Here is a 24,111-nt window from a genome sequence, read left to right as displayed (position 1 = left end):
GCCAACACCTATTGTTGCTTGTATTCTTGATAATCGCCATTCTAATTGGGGTGAGATGAAATCTTAGGGTAGTTTTGATTTGCATTTCCCTTATTACTAGGGATGTTGAACATTTTTTCATATATCTGGTGATTACTTGTACATCTTCTTCTGTGAAGTGTCTGTTCATTTCCTTAGCCCATTTGTTGATTGGATTATTTGTATTCTTCGTGTAGAGTTTTTTGAGTTCTTTATAGATTCTGGAAATTAGCGCTCTATCTGAGGTATGGTTGGCAAAGATATTCTCCCACTCTGTAGGCTCTCTCTTCACATTTCTGATAGTTTCCTTTGCTGAGAGAAAGCTTTTTAGTTTGAATCTATCCCAGTTGTTTATTCTTGCTTTTATTTCTCGTGCTATGGGAGTCCTGTTAAGGAAATCTGATCCTGAGCCAACAAGTTGAAGATTTGGACCTACTTTTTCTTCTATAAGATGCAGGGTCTCTGGTCTGATTCCGAGGTCCTTGATCCATTTTGAGTTGAGTTTTGTGTAGGGTGAGAGATAGGGGTTTCGTTTCATTCTATTGCATATAGTTTTCCAGTTTTCCCAGCACCATTTGTTGAAGAGGCTATCTTTTCTCCATTGCATATTGTTGGAACCTTTGTCTAGTATGAGAAAATTGTATTTATTTGGGTTTGTGTCCATGTCCTCTATTCTGTACCATTGATCTACCTGTCTATTTTGGTACCAATACCATGCCGTTTTTGTTACTATTGCTTTGTAGTAGAGTTGAAGATCTGGTATTGCAATACCCCCTGCTTCGCTCTTGCTACTGAGGATTGCTTTAGCTATTCTAGGTTTTTTATTCTTCCAGATGAATTTCATAATTGCTTGCTCTATTTCTGCGAGGTACATCATTGGGATTTTAATTGGAATTGCATTGAATCTGTATAGAACTTTAGGTAGTATAGCCATTTTGACGATATTAATTCTGCCTATCCAGGAACATGGGAGATCTTTCCATCTTCTAAGGTTTTCTTGAATTTCTTTCTTTAGTGTTCTGTAGTTCTCATTGTAGAGGTCTTTCACCTCTTTTGTGAGATTGATTCCCAAGTATTTTATTTTTTTCGATGCTATTGTGAATGGAGTAGTTTTCCTAATTTCTCTTTCTGAAGATTCATCACTTATGTATAAAAATGCATTGGATTTATGAGCATTGATCTTGTAACCTGCTACTTTACTGAATTCACTTATGAGTTCTAAAAGTTTTCTGGTGGAATTTCCAGGTTCCTCTAAATATATAATCATGTCATCAGCGAACAGGGATAGTTTGAGTTCTTCTTTTCCTATTCGTATCCCTTTAATTTCTTTGGTTTGTCTGATTGCTCTGGCTAGAGTCTCAAGGACGATGTTGAATAGAAGCGGTGAAAGAGGGCATCCCTGCCTTGTTCCAGTTTTTAGGGGGAACGCTTTCAGTTTTTCACCATTTAGAATGATATTAGCCATGGGCTTAGCGTAGATGGCCTTTATAATGTTTAGGAATGTTCCCATTACCCCAATTTTTTCTAGTGTTTTGAGCATGAAGGGATGCTGTATTTTATCAAATGCTTTTTCTGCATCTATTGAAATAATCATGTGATTCTTAACTTTAAGTCTGTTGATATGGTGAATGACATTTATTGATTTCCGAATGTTGAACCAACCTTGCATCCCTGGGATAAAACCCACTTGATCGTGGTGCACTATCTTTTTAATATATATTTGTATGCGATTTGCTAAAATTTTGTTGAGAATTTTTGCATCGATGTTCATTAAGGATATTGGTCTGAAATTTTCTTTCCTTGATGTGTCTCTGTCTGGTTTAGGTATCAGGGTGATATTGGCTTCATAGAACGAGTTTGGTAGGGTTCCCTCCTCTTCTATTTCATGGAATAGTTTGAGGAGTATTGGAATGAGCTCTTCTTTAAAGGTTTTATAGAACTCGGCTGAGAACCCATCTGGTCCTGGACTTTTCTTTGTTGGTAGGCTTTTGATGACCTCTTCTATTTCATTGCTTGAAATTGGTTTATTTAAGTTGTGTATGTCCTCCTCGTTCAGTTTAGGTAGTTCATATGTCTCTAGAAATTTGTTGATGTCTTCAAGGTTTTCTGTTTTGTTGGAGTATAGATTTTCGAAATAGCTTCTAATTATGTTTTGTATTTCACTCGTGTCTGTTGTGATGTTTCCTTGTTCATTCCGAATTTTAGTAATTTGAGTTTTCTCCCTTTTTCTCTTTGTTAGTGTGGCTAAGGGTTTATCAATTTTATTTATTTTTTCAAAGAACCAACTATTTATTTTATTAATTTTTCCGATTGTTTCTTTTGTTTCGATTTCGTTGATTTCGGCTCTGATTTTAACTATTTCCTGTCTTCTACTACTTTTGGTATTGGTCTGCTCTTCTTTTTCTAGTGCTTTGAGCTGTAGTGTTAACTCGTTTATTTGTTGATTTCTACTTCTTTTTTTGAATGCACCCCATGAAATAAATCTTCCTCTAAGTACTGCTTTCATAGTGTCCCAGAGATTTTGATATGATGTGTCTTTGTTCTCGTTTACTTCTAAGAATTTTTTAATTTCCCTCCTGATGTCTTCTGTTATCCATTCATCATATAATAGTGTATGATTTAGTCTCCAGGTATTGGAGAAGTTTCTGTTTTTTATTCTGTCATTTATTTCTAATTTCAATCCATTATGATCTGATAGAGTACAAGGTAGTATCTCTATCTTCTTGTATTTACTAACAGTAGCTTTGTGGCATAAAATATGGTCTATTTTAGAGTAGGATCCATGTGCTGCTGAGAAGAAAGTGTATTCGTTCTTTGTTGGATGGTATATTCTATATATGTCCGTTAAGTCTAAATTGCTGATTGTGTTGTTGAGATCTATAGTTTCTTTATTCAATTTTTGTTTGGACGATCTATCCAGTGGTGAGAGAGGTGTGTTAAAATCGCCTAGTATAATTGTGTTGTGGTCTATTTGAATTCTGTAATTGAGAAGGATTTGTTTGACGTACGTGGATGAGCCAATGTTCGGGGCATAGATATTTATGATTGTTATGTCTTGCTGATTTATGCTTCCCTTAAGCAGCATGTAGTGTCCTTCTTTATCCCTTCTGACTAGTTTTGGTTTGAAGTCCACATTATCTGAGATGAGGATGGATACTCCAGCTTTTTTGCTGTGTCCGTGTGCATGGTATGTTTTTCCCCATCCTTTCACCTTTAGTCTATGGGTGTCTCTTTCTATGAGATGTGTCTCTTGCAGGCAGCATATTGTTGGATTTTTCTTTTTAATCCAATCTGGCAGTCTGTGTCTTTTGATTGATGAATTCAGGCCATTAACATTCAGGGTTATTATTGTGATATGATTTGTATTCCCAGTCAATTGACTCATATTTGTTTTTGACATGATTCGGTTTCTCCTTTATTTGGCTATTCCTTTAGGCTAGCGCCTCCTGTTGCTGATTTGCATCGTTGTTTTTCATCTCTTCCTCATGGAATATTTTGCTGAGAATGTTCTGTAATGCTGGCTTTCTTTTTGTAAATTCCTTTAGCTTTTGTTTATCATGGAAGGATCTTATTTCATCGTCAAATTTGAAGGTAAGTTTTGCTGGGTATAAGATTCTTGGTTGGCATCCATTTTCTTTCAGGGCTTGGTATATGTTGTTCCAGGCCCTTCTAGCTTTTAGGGTCTGGATTGAAAAATCTGCTGATATTCTTATTGGTTTCCCTCTGAATGTAATTTGATTCTTTTCTCTCGCGGCCTTTAAAATTCTGTCTTTATTTTGTATGTTAGGTATTTTCATAATAATGTGCCTTGGTGTGGGTCTGTTGTAATTTTGTATGTTTGGAGTTCTATAAGCCTCTTGTACTTGGTTTTCCATTTCGTTCTTCAGATTTGGGAAATTTTCTGTTATTATTTCATTGAATAGATTGTTCATTCCTTTGGTTTGTTTCTCTAAGCCTTCCTCAATCCCAATAATTCTCAAATTTGGCCTTTTCATGATATCCCATAGTTCTTGGAGATTCTGTTCATGATTTCTTACCATCTTCTCTGTTTGTTCCACTTTGTTTTCAAGGTTAAATATTTTGTCTTCAATGTCTGAGGTTCTGTCTTCCAGGTGTTCTATCCTATTGGTTATGCTTTCTATGGAGTTTTTAACTTGGTTTATTGTTTCCTTCATTTCAAGGATTTCAGTTTGGTTTTTTTTCAGTATCTCTAACTCTTTATTGAAATGATCTCTTGCTTCCCGTATTTGGTCTTTTAACTGTTGATTGGTGCGATCATTTAATGCCTGCATTTGCTCTTTCATCTCCTCCTTCAATGCCTGCATTTGCTCTTTCATCTCCTCATTAGCTTCCCTGATCGTTTTAATTACGTACATTCTGAACTCCCTTTCTGACATTTCTTCTGCTCTGCTGTCATTAGGTTTTATTGATGTAGTATCTAGGTTTGTTTGGGACATTTTCTTCCCTTGTTTTCTCATAATGGTCAGTTGTCAGTGGGACCCTGAGATATTGCAGTTTTCCACTATTGGCTTATAGTGTCCCAGTAGATTTCCAGTGTATCACCTCCCAGCCTTCAGTAGCCTGATGTCTTGGAGGAATCTGATAAAGCACCTCATTCGAAGAATACTGCCCCTAGCCCCCTACTGGTTCCACGTTTTGGAACTGGCTCTGTGCGGAAATGCTCTCACTGTGGGCCTGCACCGTGCAGCTGGCCGTGTGGGAGGAGCCCACTGCCGGAGTGTGGAAGACTACCTTGGGAAGACTCAAGCTGCCCTGCCCGGCTCTGCTAAGCCACCTCTATCTGGGCCTGCCACCCGGGCTGAGCTTTACCCAGTGGGCAGACTCACCCGTGGCTCCACTTCAGTTCGAGTCTCTCAATGCCTCCCCTTCTTAACTCCTGGGTTGTGGAGCGACCGGAGGTGCAGTCTCCCTCTAGGCCGCCATCTTGGATCGCCCCGTGAAGAGAGCCCGCAGCCGGAGTGGGCAGAGCCGCCTGAAGAGGTCTCCGGCTGCCCTGCCCTTATCCCTGAGGCTGACTGCAGATCGAGGCTCTCCGCTGGTTCTTTGCAGGAGTACACTGCACTGCAGGGGCTCCGGGACTCGGAGCGTGCTCTGTTCAGACAGGCTCTCACTAGCGGGCCAGTTCCGTTCCGAGAACCTGGAGAAGCTGGTTGTGTGGGCGGGGCCCACCGCCGGAGTGCGCAGGACTGCCTGTGGATGACTCTAGCTGCCCTGCCCGGCTCCGATAAGCCACCTCTATCTGGGCCTGCCACCCGGGCCGAGCTTTACCCAGTGGGCAGACTCACCCGTGGCTCCACTTCAGTCCGAGTCTCTCAATGCCTCCCCTTCTTAACTCCTGGGTTGTGGAGCGACCGGGGGTGCAGTCTCCCTCTAGGCCGCCATCTTGGATCGCCCCGTGAAGAGAGCCCGCAGCCGGAGTGGGCAGTGCCGCCTGAAGAGGTCTCCTGCTGCCCTGCCCTTATCCCTGAGGCTGACTGCAGATCGAGGCTCTCCGCTGGTTCTTTGCAGGAGTACACTGCACTGCAGGGGCTCCGGGACTCGGAGCGTGCTCTGTTCAGACAGGCTCTCACTAGCGGGCCAGTTCCGTTCCGAGAACCTGGAGAAGCTGGCTGTGTGGGCGGGGCCCACCGCCGGAGTGCGCAGGACTGCCTGTGGATGACTCTAGCTGCCCTGCCCGGCTCCGATAGGCCACCTCTATCTGGGCCTGCCACCCGGGCCGAGCTTTACCCAGTGGGCAGACTCACCCGTGGCTCCACTTCAGTCCGAGTCTCTCAATGCCTCCCCTTCTTAACTCCTGGGTTCTGGAGCGACCGGGGGTGCAGTCTCCCTCTAGGCCGCCATCTTGGATCGCCCCGTGAAGAGAGCCCGCAGCCGGAGTGGGCAGTGCCGCCTGAAGAGGTCTCCTGCTGCCCTGCCCTTATCCCTGAGGCTGACTGCAGATCGAGGCTCTCCGCTGGTTCTTTGCAGGAGTACACTGCACTGCAGGGGCTCCGGGACTCGGAGCGTGCTCTGTTCAGACAGGCTCTCACTAGCGGGCCAGTTCCGTTCCGAGAACCTGGAGAAGCTGGCTGTGTGGGCGGGGCCCACCGCCGGAGTGCGCAGGACTGCCTGTGGATGACTCTAGCTGCCCTGCCCGGCTCCGATAAGCCACCTCTATCTGGGCCTGCCACCCGGGCCGAGCTTTACCCAATGGGCAGACTCACCCGTGGCTCCACTTCAGTCCGAGTCTCTCAATGCCTCCCCTTCTTAACTCCTGGGTTCTGGAGCGACCGGGGGTGCAGTCTCCCTCTAGGCCGCCATCTTGGATCGCCCGGTGAAGAGAGCCCGCAGCCGGAGTGGGCAGTGCCGCCTGAAGAGGTCTCCTGCTGCCCTGCCCTTATCCCTGAGGCTGACTGCAGATCGAGGCTCTCCGCTGGTTCTTTGCAGGAGTACACTGCACTGCAGGGGCTCCGGGACTCGGAGCGTGCTCTGTTCAGACAGGCTCTCACTAGCGGGCCAGTTCCGTTCCGAGAACCTGGAGAAGCTGGCTGTGTGGGCGGGGCCCACCGCCGGAGTGCGCAGGACTGCCTGTGGATGACTCTAGCTGCCCTGCCCGGCTCCGATAAGCCACCTCTATCTGGGCCTGCCACCCGGGCCGAGCTTTACCCAGTGGGCAGACTCACCCGTGGCTCCACTTCAGTTCGAGTCTCTCAATGCCTCCCCTTCTTAACTCCTGGGTTGTGGAGCGACCGGAGGTGCAGTCTCCCTCTAGGCCGCCATCTTGGATCGCCGAGAATGGTTTTTGACAATTGTGGTGTAATTCCAAGTTTGTCATTCTTACTTCCTTAATTCTTTGTTTAAATTGGCATAGGCCCCTGTAAGCAGGGGACCCTACCTTGTCCAGTGTGTATGAGGGAAAGGGTTTCTGTCAAAGGACAGTGTCAGTTATTGATTAGTCACCAAGAAACCCATTTAATTAAATAACAGGAACAAATAATCTTTTCAAATGGAAGGGGTTGTGATGGATTGAGCCATGCCAAGATCTGACCTCTAACAAGTTGGAGAAGCCCACCTTCCCTTTATTTATAGTCTCACAGGTCAAGGGAGACTGGGAGGAGCTTCTTCTGTGAGGAACAGGATGGGGTGGAGTTAGGGAAGCCATTTGCGTTGGCAGGTCATCCCAGAATTGGCATTTCCTCAGGCAGTGATCCACTTCTGCACAGAGTCACCTATCCCAGGCTATCTGAAACAGTCTCTCATGACTGCCAGTTCCTGGGACTCAGACCTCTCTATCCCATGGCTCCGCAAGCCGGATTCTGCTAGTCATGGATGGCTTCCCACAGGTCCCTTTCCTCTACTCAATGTTATATGAATTTTACTGAGTATAGTACTTTGTTCTTTACAGCCTCCGCATCATTTAGAAAATAGTGCTCATTTCAGTATGAAGATTCACCAACAGGAAGGATCTTTTTTTTTTTTTTATCCTATGGGAAATTTTAGCTCCCTATAGATACTTTCTGAATTACAGGAAACATAGAGTCCAAATTTAACATAGAATAATATAGCATTTGGTGTTAAAATACAATTTTACTTCCATTTAAGAAAATTGTGGGCTGGGCCGGTGGCGCTTGCCTGTAATCCCAGCAGCTCAGGAGGCTAAAGCAGGAGGATCAAGAGTTCAAAGCCAGCCTCATCAAAAGAGAGGTGCTAAGCAACTCAGTGAGACCCTGTCTCTGAATAAAAAACAAAAAGAAAAGAAAAGAAAATTGTATTTATTGTGGTTTATTACATTTGACACGTGTAAAATGTCTGATTATTAATAAAAAACACATTTAACAAATTATCTTAAACTGATATGTCACCCATCTAATAATAACATCACCATATACTTTTAATATTCTTTCTTGAGTTAGAGGAAGGAGCAGAATTTCAGTTAGTATTTTTGGAAGTAAGCATAACCCTAGGAATGTATTGTGTGCTTGAACAGATGAATCAAAACCATCAATTTGAAAGGGGTTATACAGTAAATTCTCTTCTAAAGAGGTTTTTATAACATTAAAACACAAAATATACTTATCGTTTTCAAATTAAGCTTTTTTTTTTTCCCCAAAACTACTGCATTTAACTTCTTAAAAATTACCTCTAGTGAAAGAGAGCAAGGCAGACTTTTCTTTAGAAATGTTACATTATAGATTGGAACAAAAAATGGATATATGTATAATATATGTAATGTAATATAAAATATACTATATGTAAGAGACATATATTTTTTCATTCCTTGGTAGAAAATTTAAAAAATGTTTTTTAAGCAAATTCTCAGTGACAGACAGGTCACTGAATGTAATTTCCAAGAGATTTTTTTTTACCTCCAATCAGATAAAATCAATGCCATCTCCTAAGATTTATGAGTAGAGGAGACAAGTCCTTTATCTGGATTCTATAACTTCTTCAGTTTTGACAGGAAAGAGTACATGCTTGTCTAATAATGAGGTTGGTTTTTGCATCTCCTCTGATGGTGATACAGAACTAACATTTGTGGATAGATAGATCTAAGGTATATCCAGGCTATGCATTTGCCAAAGTCTATGTCACTAAATACATTAACTCACCTCTCAAAGCTCTGCCTATGTCACTGACAAAATGGGGAAAATATGAACACCTATGGCATAAGTTTTGTGGGAGAATTGTAACAAATGAAATGTAAGCAATTAGGGTATTTTGTAAACATAATACATGAAGAAGTAATAAGTATTATGGGTCCAAATAGTTCAAAATTTATCTGTTCATTCATTCATTCACTCATTCATGTATTCACCCAATAATTCACATATAGGAAAAGCTGTTTCTGAATACCTACATGCAGCACATATCCTTTAGGCCGTTCAGGAAAAATGACAAATACATTTGTTTCACAAAGCTAATGATGGGGTGTAAGAATCATACAAATGAATGCTACAAATGGATCCATGTGAAGTAGGACACAGGAGCCAGGCATACCCAGACTTGAAAAATGCTTGAAGGGAAAATTAATGTCCTTATTAAGGAGAACAATAGTCAGCATAAAGGAGGAGATGGATAATGATCAATGTTTATTCCTATGTCCCAAATAACAACAAAACAAAAATCTGGCCTTTGGCCAGCACTTACTTTATTTAGAGTTCTTACAAAATGTTTGTGTATATTACATAATTTATGCACAGATCAAAGGTCACCAGAATGCTTCACAAATAACTTTTTATCTCTTAAATTTGTGTTCTTCCCTGTTTTAAATAACATTCTTGCAGATGCACTACCCCAAATACGTTTGTGTGGATCCTCATGTACGTTACAAAGAGCTATTGCCATCTGGTGAACATAAAGTAAAGCGTAATAACCAGGGAAACAACCTTGTTTAGGAGTATCTTTTTCATTTAGAGGACCTGAAAGTTTTATTAAAGTCTCATGAATCAACATATAGTTTGTAATTCAATATAGTATATTTAATATTTCATAAAATGGGAAAAGTATTTTCCTCCAAGAACATTAGTAGTACGTTAACAGTTCATTCATTTTAAAAATGATTTTTATAATCATCCAAGTATGAGAGACTGAATGTAAACTTATATCCCCCATATTTTAATTTTGAAAAGATGGTTCAGGGATGTTCTATGTGTGATTTTAATCGTGTTATTCTTACCTCAGTTGCACATTAAGTTCAAACCTTGTGAATTTGGGGAAAACAAGTGTCTTCCAAGTATCATTGTATTTTCATTCGTAAATGCTGAAAAAACTGTACATCAGCTTTCTGTTTTGTAGTTCTTTTTGCTAATGACTCTTCTTTGTACATTTTCCCAAAGTGACTCATGAAATATAATGTACCCTGACTATTGATCCAGAGGATTCAGTGATAACCTCATGACCCCAAAAAATCAGAAAAAGTAAAAGAATCTCTCTCAGGAAAAAAATTGCACTTCCATGAATTTACATAAGAAAATTAGTTCTTCTTAGAACGCCTTTTTAAAAGTTAGACTGTGTATTTAGTTATAAGCCATAGTTACAGATGAGAGAAAATGTCCAGCTTTTTAAGGAAATGACATTTTAAAGTTTTCACATATAAGCAAATCTTTCCTTTGGTATATATTAGCTTTTCCTTCATAATGGATATATTTTTATCTTTAATATGTTTTCTTGTTTTTTATTTTTAGGGATTATTGGTGACTGGAAAAATTACTTCACAGTGGCCCAAAATGAGAAATTTGATGCCCTTTATAAAAAAGAAATGTCTGGAACTACACTTCAATTTTGCACAGAGATCTGTAACTTGAAGAAAGAAGAGATGACCCACAGTTTTTGAAGCATGGCAGTTATGACTAGGCTGAGCAATGAAATGATTATAGAAGGGAAAATTATGATTTTAGAACTTTGAATTTTTCAGCATCATTAATCAGGCCCCAGTTTTGTTCCTCTGCCTCGAGATTCCTAATTCCCTAAAGCCAAGGCCCATCATTCCCTTTTTGTAGGCTACTCATGCCTTTTCCTAGATGAGACCTTAGGAGACAATATTTACCCTCCTCAGTCTCCCATATCTTATGAATTAGTTAGGTTCTCTTCCCTATTATCATGGTCTAAGAAATGCTGTTTGCAAACTGACACTGTATTCCCTGAGCTCCACTGGTTTACTTTGCTGAATTATTGTCCCAGGACACTGTGTTCCACTGCTGTTTACTGGGGGTCAAGCTGTTCCTGAAGTCATAGCTCATCTTCCTCTATTTGGATAACACAGTTCATGTTCCAGATTTTGTGGAAATGTTTTTTCTATACCTTGTTACATATCCAGGTCTCCTACATTATTCTCTCTAGAGGTCTTCCCTGGGGACTGGAGCTTGGCACTTTTAAATCATGAAGCTATTGCACATAAATGGCTGTTTTCTCTTTTCTTGTATTCTGGGACTCTGTTCTCTCAATAGGTTATTTGTAAATACTAGAGAAAGGGGGATACAGAGAAAGGGATGGGATTACAACAGGCTGGTGTGCCAGGTCCCAGAGCTCTAGAATACTTTAAAAGATCCACTCATATTTTGCTTTGCGGACAATGCAGATGTTAATCCAAACTACAGGGACTCAGGTTCATAAGACAGAATGCTGACACAAGCAGCCCAGGAATGACAGGGACTCCCACTTCCTGTGGACCTTCTCTCCAGATTTACCACTGATGAAAAGGAAGGAAAATAAAAAAATTCCATATGTACAATGTACAAGTTTTCTTTTTCATGAGAAACTTTTCACAAGATACCATCTCTCCCAGAATATCATGGACTCTCAAAATCTTCAAATATCTGGACTGAGTATATTCTGATATGGAATAATGATATAATGTAAATGTTCTATAAACCACATTATTAGAGTAATTTTGGCTGTTTCATTTTTTTTTTTTTGAAAGGAAAATATCTGCCTTTTTTTTTGTTTTTAAGCTCTTGGTTTTTCTGATGAATTTACCTTTGGTTCTATGCACCTAAATTAGTGTATTTTTGTTCTGATTTGTTTTGTTTTGCTTAATGGAGTGTAGCTCTCTGGGTTTTATTTATTTATTTAAATTCCTGCTATCGTTATTCAGAGGCCAGTTATTCAAGGGTTAACTCTCAGATACACTGGAAACTAAGAGATCTCCTTTGGCGAGTCTTAAATAGGGAGATAATTAGTGGTGATGGTCAGAGTACTTCTACCCTCTTGGAGGATAGGTGGTAACCTGAACTTTGATTTCAGCATCTAGGTTGACTGACAGATTCTACTGTTAACATCTCCAGTTGCACAGGTTCTCTCAATATCTGAATATCTCAATATCATACTAAACTAATGTAAGGTTACTAAGAATTATCATTCTAATTAAAAGAAGTAATTTTATATGCACAAACAAGAAAGAAAGAAAGAAAAAGAAAGAAAGGAAGAAAGAAAAAAAAAAGAAAGAAATAATTAAAGAAAGAGAAAGGGAATTGAACAGAAATTATGGAATGGAAAACATATAAGATGAAATAAATAGAATCCCAAGGAAATAGTAAGACAGATATAGACAACCGAAAAAGCAACAGAGGAGTAAAGAGAGAAGTAGTATTAGATACTTTAACTAAAATAGTTAGGCAAGTCAATAAAGACAGTGGATATTGACATAGAACCAATCTATTAAGAATAAGTAAGAGTTAAAAACATATGCTCACAATAATTCAGGGTTCTTCAGAAAAATTAAGGTTCATCATGATGGAATGGGTAACAACAACTGAGATTGTTGTGAAGTCCCATGATCTGCCCTCTGCAACCTGGATACTCCAGAAGGCTAGAGGCATAGTTCAAAGACCTGAGATCCAGAGACTTGATGGTGTTGAAGCAGACTTGAGTTTTACTTCCTGCCTGAACCAGGAACAACTTTCTCCTAAAAGGAAACAAAAGGACTAAAACCCTCCAACCTGACAGGTGCCAAAGAAGCTGGGAGCAATCTCAGGCCTTTGTAACTATCTAGGAACCTGTCTAGCACAGACTAACTAAATCTGCATATTTGTATTTCCTACCTTTTTTTCCATTTTTTCTCCTCTTCAGGCCAACTTAATCTACATATGTACATCGACAGTATTTCTTTTTTCTATAAATTGTAACCTCTTTTGTGGGAATTGAGGGGACAAGCAATCTTGCCTTGTCTTCCCAGTTTGATCAAACTGCATAAATTTCATTTTTCCTTTTTGTCTATTTCTTATGCAGCAGGCAAATGGTCAAATTCAGCCAGCCAAGATAAGCAGAGTCCCTGGGCTAAGCTAGTAGCAATGCCAATTTCAGTTCAGTTATGAAGGCCTGAGATTGATGAATGCCTTCACTAACAAACCTATAAATAATGTTTGATCAGTTATCTAAGAGTTCCAAGATCTGATCAAGAGGACACATAACATTAGCTATCATAAATCCACCCATGCCAATTTGTCATTCACTATATGTTCATAAACTACAATCTTATCCAAATAAAGGAAATAACAAGATCATAATTCCACTTAATATGATAAAACTAAGCTGTGTAAAGCAAAATCCACATTTAACCTTCCCACAAATAGGAAGTAAAGCCTGATTGTTCACTCTTCTCCTTGATAGCCTCTAATACAAATACTGCAAGGTAAAATGAATGGTACTTGAAAACTACAGTATAAAGTCAGGCTATTTTATGTTATATGACAAAAAATGGGAAAGAAACAATATTAGAGAAAGAGAAAGAGAGAAAGGCATGCACAAACATTTTCAGAACATTAAGAAGGGAGAAATGTTTGTGCAATCTACTTGGCAATGTAAGAAGTCTTAAAAAGGCAATTCCACTTGTACCATCAAGCAAACTGCTTTAGGGTGGTGGGAAATATGTTAACATTAGTGAATTCCATGAGCATGGGTCAATTCTTAAAATCCATTTGCTGTGAAAAGGGTTTCTTGATCAGAAGTAATACTGCATGGTTTACCATGATGGTGAAGAAGGCATTCTCTAAGTCTGTAGATGGTAGTTTTAGTAGGAACATCTCATGCCAGAGAGGGACATCTATTTCCAGAATAAGATTTTATTCCAAGAAAAAACAAAAAGGTGTTTCCACTATAATGGGAGCAGTCCAAAGAAATCAATCTGTGAGCAGGTTGCTTGCAGATCACCACAGGTAGTTGCTATAAAAGGGATTCCATGATTGTCATGACTGCTTGGAGATTGGGGACTTATTTTTGGTCATACTAAAGTTGCCCTTGGTGACTGGAAGTACATGTTGCTGATTATGACTAATATGCCAATAATTGTCATTAGTCCACTGAATAATCTGCAGTTTTCTGAAGAAAGGGGCTGACTAGTATCTAGAGAACAGGCCATCATCTCCCCCTTGTGATCTATCTGGACAAGTTCATTAAGCATTATTTTTACATTGATCTGATGTTTGTTTCCATTGGTTACACCAGCACTTTCCCAGGGCTGCCAGAACCAGTAGCAGCAGCAGGAGAACTGCAATCATTTTAATAGATTTCCTGGCAAAATGAATTTTCTCCTTCATATTGTGATCTCTGTGTTATTGCTGATATCTAAGAAGGAACATCAAGTAGCTAAAACAGAACTTGTACATGCCAAGGTACATGCACATATGGAAAGAAAAGTGGACAAATCAAAAGGTAGATGACCTCTTGAGTATAAGAAAATGTGCAATGATTCTTTTATGACTGTAAGAGTTTTCCTGCTCTTGAGTTGCTATACTTACACGTAAAAATCATCTGTTATACTAGAGATTTTAGAAGAGTGTTGAAAACAGTCACAAGATTTTACTTTTTTATGTAGCTTTCCTGACATTAAACTAGAAATATAGTCATAATATTTCTGTGATAAGCACTGTTTTGCATATCACAGTTAAATTTTCTTTCTTTTTTTATTATTGTAAACAAATGGGATACATGTTGTTTCTCTGTACACGGAGTAAAGGTATACCATTTGTGTAATCATAAATTTACATAGGGTAATGTTGTTTGATTCATTCTGTTATTTTTTCCCTTCCCCCCCACCCCGCCCACCCCTCTTTTCCCTCTATACAGTCCTTCCTTCCTCCATTCTTGCCCCCCTCCCTAACCCTAACTCTAACCCTAACACTAACCCCTCCCACCCCCACTTAAATTTTCTTTTGTACAAAAGTTGATATATAATTACATATCATGCCATTCATCAGTTTTAAATATGTAGTTCAATGATTTATATTATAATCTCAGAATTGTAATGAAGCATTGAAATTAAGTTTACAATATTACATCATTCCAGAAATAAATTTAATACTTTTATTGATTTTACCACTAATCTGCTTTCTCTATTTATAGGTTGTCTTATTTCTGGGGTTTCATATAAATGGTATAAAACAATATGTGGTGTTTTTAATTACGTTAAATACTTTTTATAATGTTTTAAAAGTTCATTCATGCGATAGAGTATCAGGGTTTCATTTTATCATTGCCAAATCATATTATATTGTGGATAAATATTTATTCATTCCTAAGTCAATGGAAATTTGTTTTTTCCCAATAAGTATTGATATGAAGGATATTTATTAACATTTATGTGCTAATTTTATGTGACTATGTTTTCATTTCTCTTTGGTAATATAAGTAAAAAGGAATTTTTGAGTGTTATGATAACTCTGTGTTTAACCCTTGAGGAACTGACAGACTCTTTCAAAGAATCTGAACCAGTTCCCATTCTGGTCAGCACTGTTTGTGGATTCCAGTTTCTCCCATTCTTGCCGTCATTTTATTATTTTGTAAATGATTATAAACATGCTAGTTAAGAGAAATGGTGCCCCCTTGTGGTTTTCACTGAAATTTGCCTGATCCTAATGATGCTGAACATTTTTTTATTTGTCAATTTTCAGCTACTATATCTTTTTTGGAGGCAGGAGTGCTCATATCCTTTATCCAATTGTTGATTGGGTTTTTGTTCTTATTATTGAATCTCCGACTGTCTTTATATGTACCTGATACAAGTCCCTCATTAGGTACAGGCACTACAAGAATATATTTTAATTTTGTGGCTTGTTCTTTCAGTTTTCTTGATAGTATTCTTTGATGCAGAGTATTTTTAATTTTGATGAAGTCCAATTTATCCATTTTAATTTAGTTGTTTATGTCTTGGGGGCCCTATGGAAGGAATAAATGACATGCTAGGTCACAAATAATTATATAATGTTTCTCAATTAGAATTTTATAGTTATAGTTCTTACATTTTTTACTTTAGATCTATTTTTTTATTATAAATAAATGGGATGCATGTTGCTTCTCTGTTTGTACATGAGTCAAGGCATACCATTTGGGTAATCATACATTTACATAGGGTAATGTTGTCCGATTCATTCTGTTATTTTTTTCCTTCCCCCCAACTCCTCCAACCCCTCTTTTCCCTCTATACAGTCCTTCCTTCCTCCATTCTTGCCACCCTCCTTAACCCTAACCCTAACCCTAATGCTAACCCCTCCCACCCCCCCATTATATGTCATCATCCGCTTATCAGCGAGATCATTCATCCTTTTGTTTTTGAGATTGGCTTATCTCACTTAGCATGCTATTCTCCAATTTCATCCATTTGTCTGCAAATGCTATAATTCTATCATTCTTTATGGCAGAGTAATATTCCATTGTATGTATATATGCCACAGTTTCTTTATCCATTCATCAATTGAAGGACATCTAGGTTGGTTCCACAATCTGGCTATGGTGAATTGAGCAGCAATGAACATTGATGTGGCTGTATCTCTGTAGTATGCTGGTTTTAAGTCCTTTGGATATGGGCCAAGGACTGGGATAGCTGGGTCAAATGGTGGTTCCATTCCAAGCTTTCTGAGGAATCTCCATATTGCTTTTCAGAGTGGCACTAATTTGCAACCCCACCAGCAATGTATGAGTGTACCTTTTCCCCCACATCCTCGCCAACACCTATTGTTGCTTGTGTTCTTGATAATCGCCATTCTAATTGGAGTGAGATGGAATCTTAGTGTAGTTTTGATTTGCATTTCTCTTATTACTAGAGATGATGAACATTTTTTCATATATCTGTTGATTGATTGTAGATCTTCTTCTGTGAAGGGTCTGTTCATTTCCTTAGCCCATTTGTTGATTGGATTATTTGTATTCTTGGTGTAGAGTTTTTTGGGTTCTTTATAGATTCTGGAAATTAGCGCTCTATCTGAAGTATGAGTGGCAAAGATATTCTCCCACTCTGTAGGCTCTCTCTTCACATTACTGAGAGTTTCCTTTGCTGAGAGAAAGCTTTTTAGTTTGAACCTATCCCAGTTGTTGATTCTTGCTCTTATTTCTTGTGCTATGGGAGTCCTGTTAAGGAAGTCTGATCCTAAGCCAATGAGTTGAAGATTTGGACCTACTTTTTCTTTTATAGATGCAGAGTCTCTGGTCTGATTCCGAGGTCCTTGATCCGTTTTGAGTTGAGTTTTGTGCAGGGTGAGAGATAGGGGTTTAATTTCATTCTGTTGCATATGGTTTTCCAGTTTTCCCAGCACCATTTGTTGAAGAGGCTATCTTTCTTCATTGCATATTTTTTTTATTCTTTTTTTTTATTGTAAACAAATGGGATACATGTTGTTTCTCTGTTTGTACATGGCGTAAAGGCATACCATTTGTGTAATCATAAATTTACATAGGGTAATGTTGTTTGATTCATTCTGTTATTTTTTCCCTTCCCCCCACCCCTCCCACCCCTCTTTTCCCTCTCTACAGTCCTTCCGTCCTCCATTCTTGCCCCCCTCCCTAACCCTAACTCTAACCCTAACACTAACCCCTCCCACCCCCCATTATGTGTCATCATCCACTTATTAGTGATATCATTCGTCCTTTGGTTTTTTGAGATTGGCATATCTCACTTAGCATGATATTCTCCAATTTCATCCATTTGCCTGCAAATGCCATAATTTTATCATTCTTTATGACTGAGTAATATTCCATTGTATATATATATACCACAGTTTCTTTATCCATTCATCAATTGAAGAACATCTAGGTTGGTTCCACAATCTGGCTATTGTGAACTGAGGAGCTATGAACATTGATGTGGCTGTATCTCTGTAATATGCTGATTTTAAGTCCTTTGGGTATAGGCCAAGGAGTGGGATAGCTGGGTCAAATGGTTGTTCCATTCCAAGTTTTCTAAGGAGTCTCCACACTGCTTTCCAGAGTGGCTGCACTAGTTTGCAGTCCCACCAGCAATGTATGAGTGTACCTTTCTGCCCACATCCTCGCCAACACCTGTTGTTGCTTGTATTCTTGATAATCGCCATTCTAATTGGGGTGAGATGGAATCTTAGGGTGGTTTTGATTTGCATTTCTCTTATTACTAAAGATGTTGAACATTTTTCCATATGTTTGTTGATCGCTTGTAGATCTTCTTCTGTGAAGTGTCTATTCATTTCCTTAGCCCATTTGTCGATTGGATTATTTGCATTCTTGGTGTAGAGTTTTTTGAGTTCTTTATAGATTCTGGAGATTAGTGCTCTATCTGAAGTATGATTGGCAAGGATTTTCTCCCACTCTGTAGGCTCTTTCTTTGCATTGCTGATAGTTTCCTTTGCTGAGAGAAAGCTTTTTAGTTTGGATCTATCCCAGTTATTGATTCTTGCTTTTATTTCTTGTGCTATGGGAATCCTGTTGAGGAAGTTTGGTCCTAAGCTGACATGTTGAAGCTCTGGACCTACTTTTTCTTCTATAATCTGCAGGGTCTCTGGTCTGATTCCGAGGTCCTTAATCCATTTTGAGTTTAGTTTCGTGAATGGTGAGAGATATGGGTTTAGTTTCATTCTGTTGCATATGGATTTCCAATTCTCCCAGCACCATTTGTTGAAGAGGCTATCTTTTCTCCATTGCATGTTTTTGGCCCCTTTGTCTAGTATGAGAAAATTGTATTTATTTGGGTTTGTGTCCGTGTCCTCTATTCTGTACCATTGATCCACCTTTCTATTTTGATACCAATACCATGCCATTTTTGTTACTATTGCTTTGTAGTAGAGTTGAAGATCTGGTATTGCGATACCCCCTGCTTCACTCTTGCTACTGAGGATTGCTTTAGCTATTCTGGGTTTATAATTCTTCCAGATGAATTTCATAATTGCTTGCTCTATTTCTGTAGGGTACATCATTGGGATTTTAATTGGAATTGCATTGAATCTGTATAGCACTTTTGGTAGTATGGCCATTTTGACAATATTAATTCTTCGTATCCAAGACCATGGGGGATCTTTCCATCTTCTAAGGTTTTCTTTAATTTCTTTCTTTAGTGTTCTGTAGTTCTCATTGTAGAGATCTTTCACCTCTTTTGTGAGATTGATTCCCATGTATTTTATTTTTTTTGATGCTATTGTGAATGGGGTAGTTTTCCTAATTTCTCTTTCTGAAGATTCATCACTTATGTATAAAAATGCATTGGATTTATGAGCATTGATCTTGTAACCTGCTACTTTACTGAATTCACTTCAGTCTATGTTTTTTGATTGATGTGTTTAGGCCATTAATATTCAGGGTTATTACTGAAATATGATTTGTATTTCTGGTCATTTTATTTTTGGTTTTTTACCTGACTTGGTTTCTCCTTTGATTGGCTTTTCCTTTAGAGTAGTTCTTCCCTTTGCTAATTTTTATTTTTCCATTTCCTCCCCCTGGACTATTTTGACTATTTTTTTTTTTTTGAGAATGTTTTGTAGTGCAGGTTTTTTAGTTGTAAATTCTTTCAACTTTTGTTTATCATGGAAGGTTTTTATTATGTCATCAAATCTGAAGCTTAATTTTGCTGAATATAAGATTCTAGGTTGGCATCCATTTTCTTTCAGAGCTTGCTATATGTTGTTCCAGGACCTCCAGCTTTGAGAGTCAGGGTTGAGACATCTGCTGAGATTTGAACTGGTTTTCTCCTATGTGTATTCTGATACTTTTCTCTTGGGCCTTTAAAATTCTATGGTTATTCTGTATTTTATTTTATATGGTTATTCTGTATTGTATTCTGTCTTTCTCATTATAATCTGCCTTGATCTGGGTCTATTGTAATTTTGTACATTTGGGGTCCTGGAAGCCTCTTGTATTTGGTGTTCCATTTCATTCTTTAGGTTTGGGAAACTTTCTGATATAATTTCATTGAAAAGATTTTGCATTCCTCTGGTTTGTATTTTCTTGCCTTCCTCTATCCCCCAAAATCTTACATTTGGTCTAAATTTCATGTTATCCCATAATTTTTGGAAGTTCTATTCATGGTTTCTTACTCTCTTCTCTGCACAGTCTTCTTTATTTTCAAACTTATATATTTTGTCTTCATTGTCTGAGGTTCTGTATCCCAAGAGATCTAGTCTGTTGGTGATGCTTTCTATTGAATTTTTAATTTGGTTTATTGTTTCATTTATTTCAAGAATTTTTGTTTGTTTTTTTCATAATTTCTGTTTTCTTAAATCTCTTTATTGAAGTAATCTTTTGTTATCTGTATTAGTTCTCTTATAGCATTCTTCATTTTGCAGATCAGTTTATGTACTTTCTGAACTCCTTCTCTGACATTTATTTTATTGTGTTGTCAATGGATTTTATTATTTTAGTATCTTGGTTTGTTTGGGTTGCTTTCTTCCCTTGCTTTTTCATGTTGTTCATATGTCTTCCCCTTTAGTGGTGCAGATCCAATGTCTTACAATTTCTACATTATAGACTTATAGTTTCCCTGTAGGTTTCCAGTACTTCACCTTTAAGGGTGAGATAAATATTAACAACACCCATTGCAAACAATATGCAGCCTTAAACCAAATAGTTCCTATTAAGACATTTACTGTTTTGTTGCAATAAACAGAAATGATATCTTCAATTATTGTCTATGATATAAACAATAGGTTTGCAAAAGATTCTACAATTTCTAATGGTTGATAAAGAGAGAACAGAGGTGGTGTAGGATATGATGTTTATGAGATAGTGTGGAGAGGATGAAGTGTTAAATCATAGGAGAGTGAAATAGCAATCAATAGAAGTTGTGAACAGGGGAAAAGACAAAGAAAATCTGGGGAAAAAGATAAGTGAGACAAAAATATATAGAGTTAAAAAATAATGAAAATAAAAATAAAAATAATGACAGAATAATATAAGAAAAAATAAAAAATACAAAAGAAATAGAAAAATGTAAAAATAAAAGTATATATAATGAAACTGTAATATACTATTCAGATATCCCAGTTCTCAATAGCCTGATGAATGAAAAGTTTGTGGATTCAACATTGGTGGGGATGTGAGAGCAGAAATAGAAAGGGGAAAAAAAAGTCTGAAAGGAAAATTGAACAATTGTTTCTCTTGGAGTTCAATAGTTTCTCTGCTTCCCTTCTCCTCTGATATTCCACCTATCAGATTTTATGTTCATCCATTGCTGTTTTGCTTTGTATAACTTTGTAATATATTTTGATGCAAAGTATTGTGATCTCTCTCACTGTGTTTCTTTTTTTTGTTGTTCAGAAGTACAATGTTTCCTTATGTCTTTCATTATTCCAGGTAGATTTTATTATGTTTATGTTTTATAAGTTATTTTTGTAAATAAATTCATTAGTATTTTGTTACTGCTTTCTGACTGTAAGATTGCTTTATATTTTGTGGAATTTCAACCAAATTGTATTCTTTTATAAAAATGGGCTATCTTTCCATTTGTGTGTGTGTTTCATTCAATTTCTTTTATCAGTTTTTCAAAATTTACAGTTTTGAATTCTTTTACCTTTCATGTTAAATTTATTCCTAATTATGTTTTCATAACTATTGTAAATTGGATTGGTTTCTTGATTCTTCAGGTAGTTCCTTCTTGGTTTTTAGAAACACTAGTAATTTTTGTATGTTGATCTTTTATCCAGTAACATTATCAAGAATGATTCATCTGTTCTTTTTCATCCAAAAGGTTCTGGTGGAGAGAGTAGGGTTTTCTGTATATAAGATCATGTGGTATCAACATGGTCAAAGTTTATTTGCATGAAATTTCTTTCTTTCTTTCTTTCTTTGGTTAATTGTTCTGGGTTGGACTTTCAATTTTATGTTGTGTATAAGTGGTGAAAGTGAACATTCTTCTCTGGCTCTCAAATTTAAAGGAAAAATTTCAAATTTTCACTACTCAATAATATGTTATCTGTGAGACCAGCACATGTGTCTTTAATTGTGTTGAGGTATGTTCTTTCCACTCGTAACTTGCTGACAAAATTTATTGAAAGTTACTGAATTTTATGGAGTACCTTCAATTTCCTTTTGTGACAGTCGTCATATTCTACCTGTTATTAGTCATTTTCACTTGTGTGATTGCCTATTTGCCTCCTTCATCTATTTGTGTTCATGGCTGTTTATGTATTTGTTTGATGATTTGCAATATTTCTCATAATTTGATGATCACTAAGCTTTTGTTTATACATATGTTGCATGATTACTGCATGAAAATGAATTCAGGCTTCATGATTTAACAATATTATTAACAACTGAGTGTATTAGCTTGATTTGTCCTTAATATATATAAATTATTAGATGAGATGTATAAATAATTCTTTCAAAACCCTTCCTATAATTTCTCTTTTTAAAAATGTTAATCAATTTATTTAAGTTTTTATCTTTCCACATTTTTATTGGTGCATTATAGTTGTACATAATGGTGGGATTTGTTGTTAAATATCTGTATGTGCACACACTATAACAATATAATTTGGCCAATATCACTTCCTAGCATTTCCCTCCTCCCTCCCATCTTTCTACCCCCTGGTCCCTTTCCTCTACTGGTCCCCCTTGGATTTTCATGAGATTCTTGCCCCATCTTTTTAAAATTTTTTTCCATACATGTATAAAGGGTAATAATGTCTGTCTCATTCCACTGACCTTGCCATCCCCACTCCCCTAGTCCCCCTCACTTCCCTCTGCATAATCCAAATTTCCTTCATCCTTCCCTATCCATCCCCCACTATGGATCAGCATCCACTTCTCAGAGAAAACATTCACCTTTTGGTTGTTTTGGGTTTGACTTGTTTCACTTAGCATGATATTCTCTAAAACTGTCCATTTATCTGCAAATGCCATAATTTCATTCTTCTTTAAGGCTGAGTAATATTCCATTATGTATATATACTATATTTTCTTTATTCATTTATCTGTTGAAGGGCATCTAGGTGGGCACCATAATTTAGCTATTATGAATTGAGCTGCTATAAACATTGCCATGATTGTGTCACCATACTATGCTGATTTTAAGTCCTTTGGGTATAAACTGAGGAGTGGGATAGCTGGGTCAAATGGTGGTTCCATTCTAAGTTTTCTTAGGAATCTCCATACTGCTTTCCAAACTGGTTGCACCAATCTGCAGTTCCACCAACAATGTATGAGTGTATCTTTTCCCCCACATCCTCACCAACACTCATTATTGATTGTATTCTTGATAATTGCCATTCTGACTAGATTGAGATAAAATCTTAGAATATTTTTGATTTGTATTTCTCTAATTACAAGAGATGATGAACATTTTTTCATGTATTTGTTGATTGCATTTCTTCTTCTGTGAAGAAACCCATTTATTGGTTGGGAAATTAAAGGGATAAGAATAGAAAAAGAAATCAAAACAATGCTGAGATTCCATCTTTTACTAGTCAGAATTGTGGTCATCAAGAATAATAAGAATAATAAATGCTGAAGAGAAAAAGGAGAAAAAAGAACACTTTCACATTGTTGGTGGGATTGTCAACTAGTGCAACCACTATGGAAATCAGTATGGAGGTTACTCAAAAGGTTAGACGTGGAAACATCACGTGACCCAGTTATACCACTTCTCAGTATATACCTGAATTAAAGTTATCTTATTAAGGTGATACATGCATACCCATGTTTACAGCAGCACAATTCACTATAACCAAACTATGGCACCAGCTTAGGTGTCAGTCAATGGATGAATAGATTAATAAAATTAATTAGTATATATAATGGTATTTATTCAACCATAAAGAAAAATGAACTTATGTCATTTTCATGAAAATGGATGGAGCAAGAGACCATTATGATAAAACAAAATAAATCAAACTTGAAAGATAAGGGTTTTCTGTTTTCTCTCATATGTGAATGCTAGAGAGGAAAAGGAAAGATGGGGGTAGATCTCATTAAAATCAAAATGAGATCAGGAGAGAAAAGCAACCAAAGGGTGGAAGTAGGGAGGGAGAGGTAAATTGCTGGGAAGTGAGATTGGCCAAATCATATTGTTACATTGTGTATCTGTGTCCATGTACAAATATGTCACTTTGAATCCTATCAGTTTGTACAATTATAATGCACAAATAAAGAAGTGGGGAAAAGATATGAAAAAAATAAGTTTTAATATTTATTTTGAATCATTACCTTAAGAAGGAGAATGTCTCTTGTGAGGCTTGGCTTGTGGTCTTCATACCAATAAAAGATAAGTACCTGTTATGGTTTGGATGTGAGATGTTCCCCAAAAGCTCATGTGTGAGACAATGGGAAATGGTTTAGGGTGGAAATGATTAGGTTGTGACAGCCTAAGCCAATCACTGAATTAATCACCTGATGGGAATAATTGAGTGGTAATTGGAGGCAGTTGGG

General features: G+C 37.6%; 1 protein-coding gene across 2 annotated transcripts in view; it reads left to right on the top strand.

Annotated features, from left to right (window-relative positions):
• LOC124994471 (sulfotransferase 1B1-like) overlaps window positions 1-11,391 on the top strand; it is a 32,571-nt gene extending 21,180 nt beyond the window's left edge. For both annotated transcript variants that reach the window (XM_047566421.1, XM_047566420.1), the window contains exon 8: window positions 10,203-11,391. In XM_047566421.1, the coding sequence (XP_047422377.1) occupies window positions 10,203-10,351 (149 nt within the window). In that variant the 3' untranslated portion in view covers window positions 10,352-11,391. The remainder of the gene's footprint in view (window positions 1-10,202) is intronic.
• Window positions 11,392-24,111: the final 12,720 nt, after the last annotated feature.

The sequence above is a fragment of the Sciurus carolinensis genome, chromosome 10 (assembly GCF_902686445.1).
Source record: "Sciurus carolinensis chromosome 10, mSciCar1.2, whole genome shotgun sequence".
In the NCBI taxonomy this organism is placed as follows: domain Eukaryota; kingdom Metazoa; phylum Chordata; class Mammalia; order Rodentia; family Sciuridae; genus Sciurus; species Sciurus carolinensis.
This window is presented reverse-complemented; position numbering and strand designations above follow the sequence as displayed.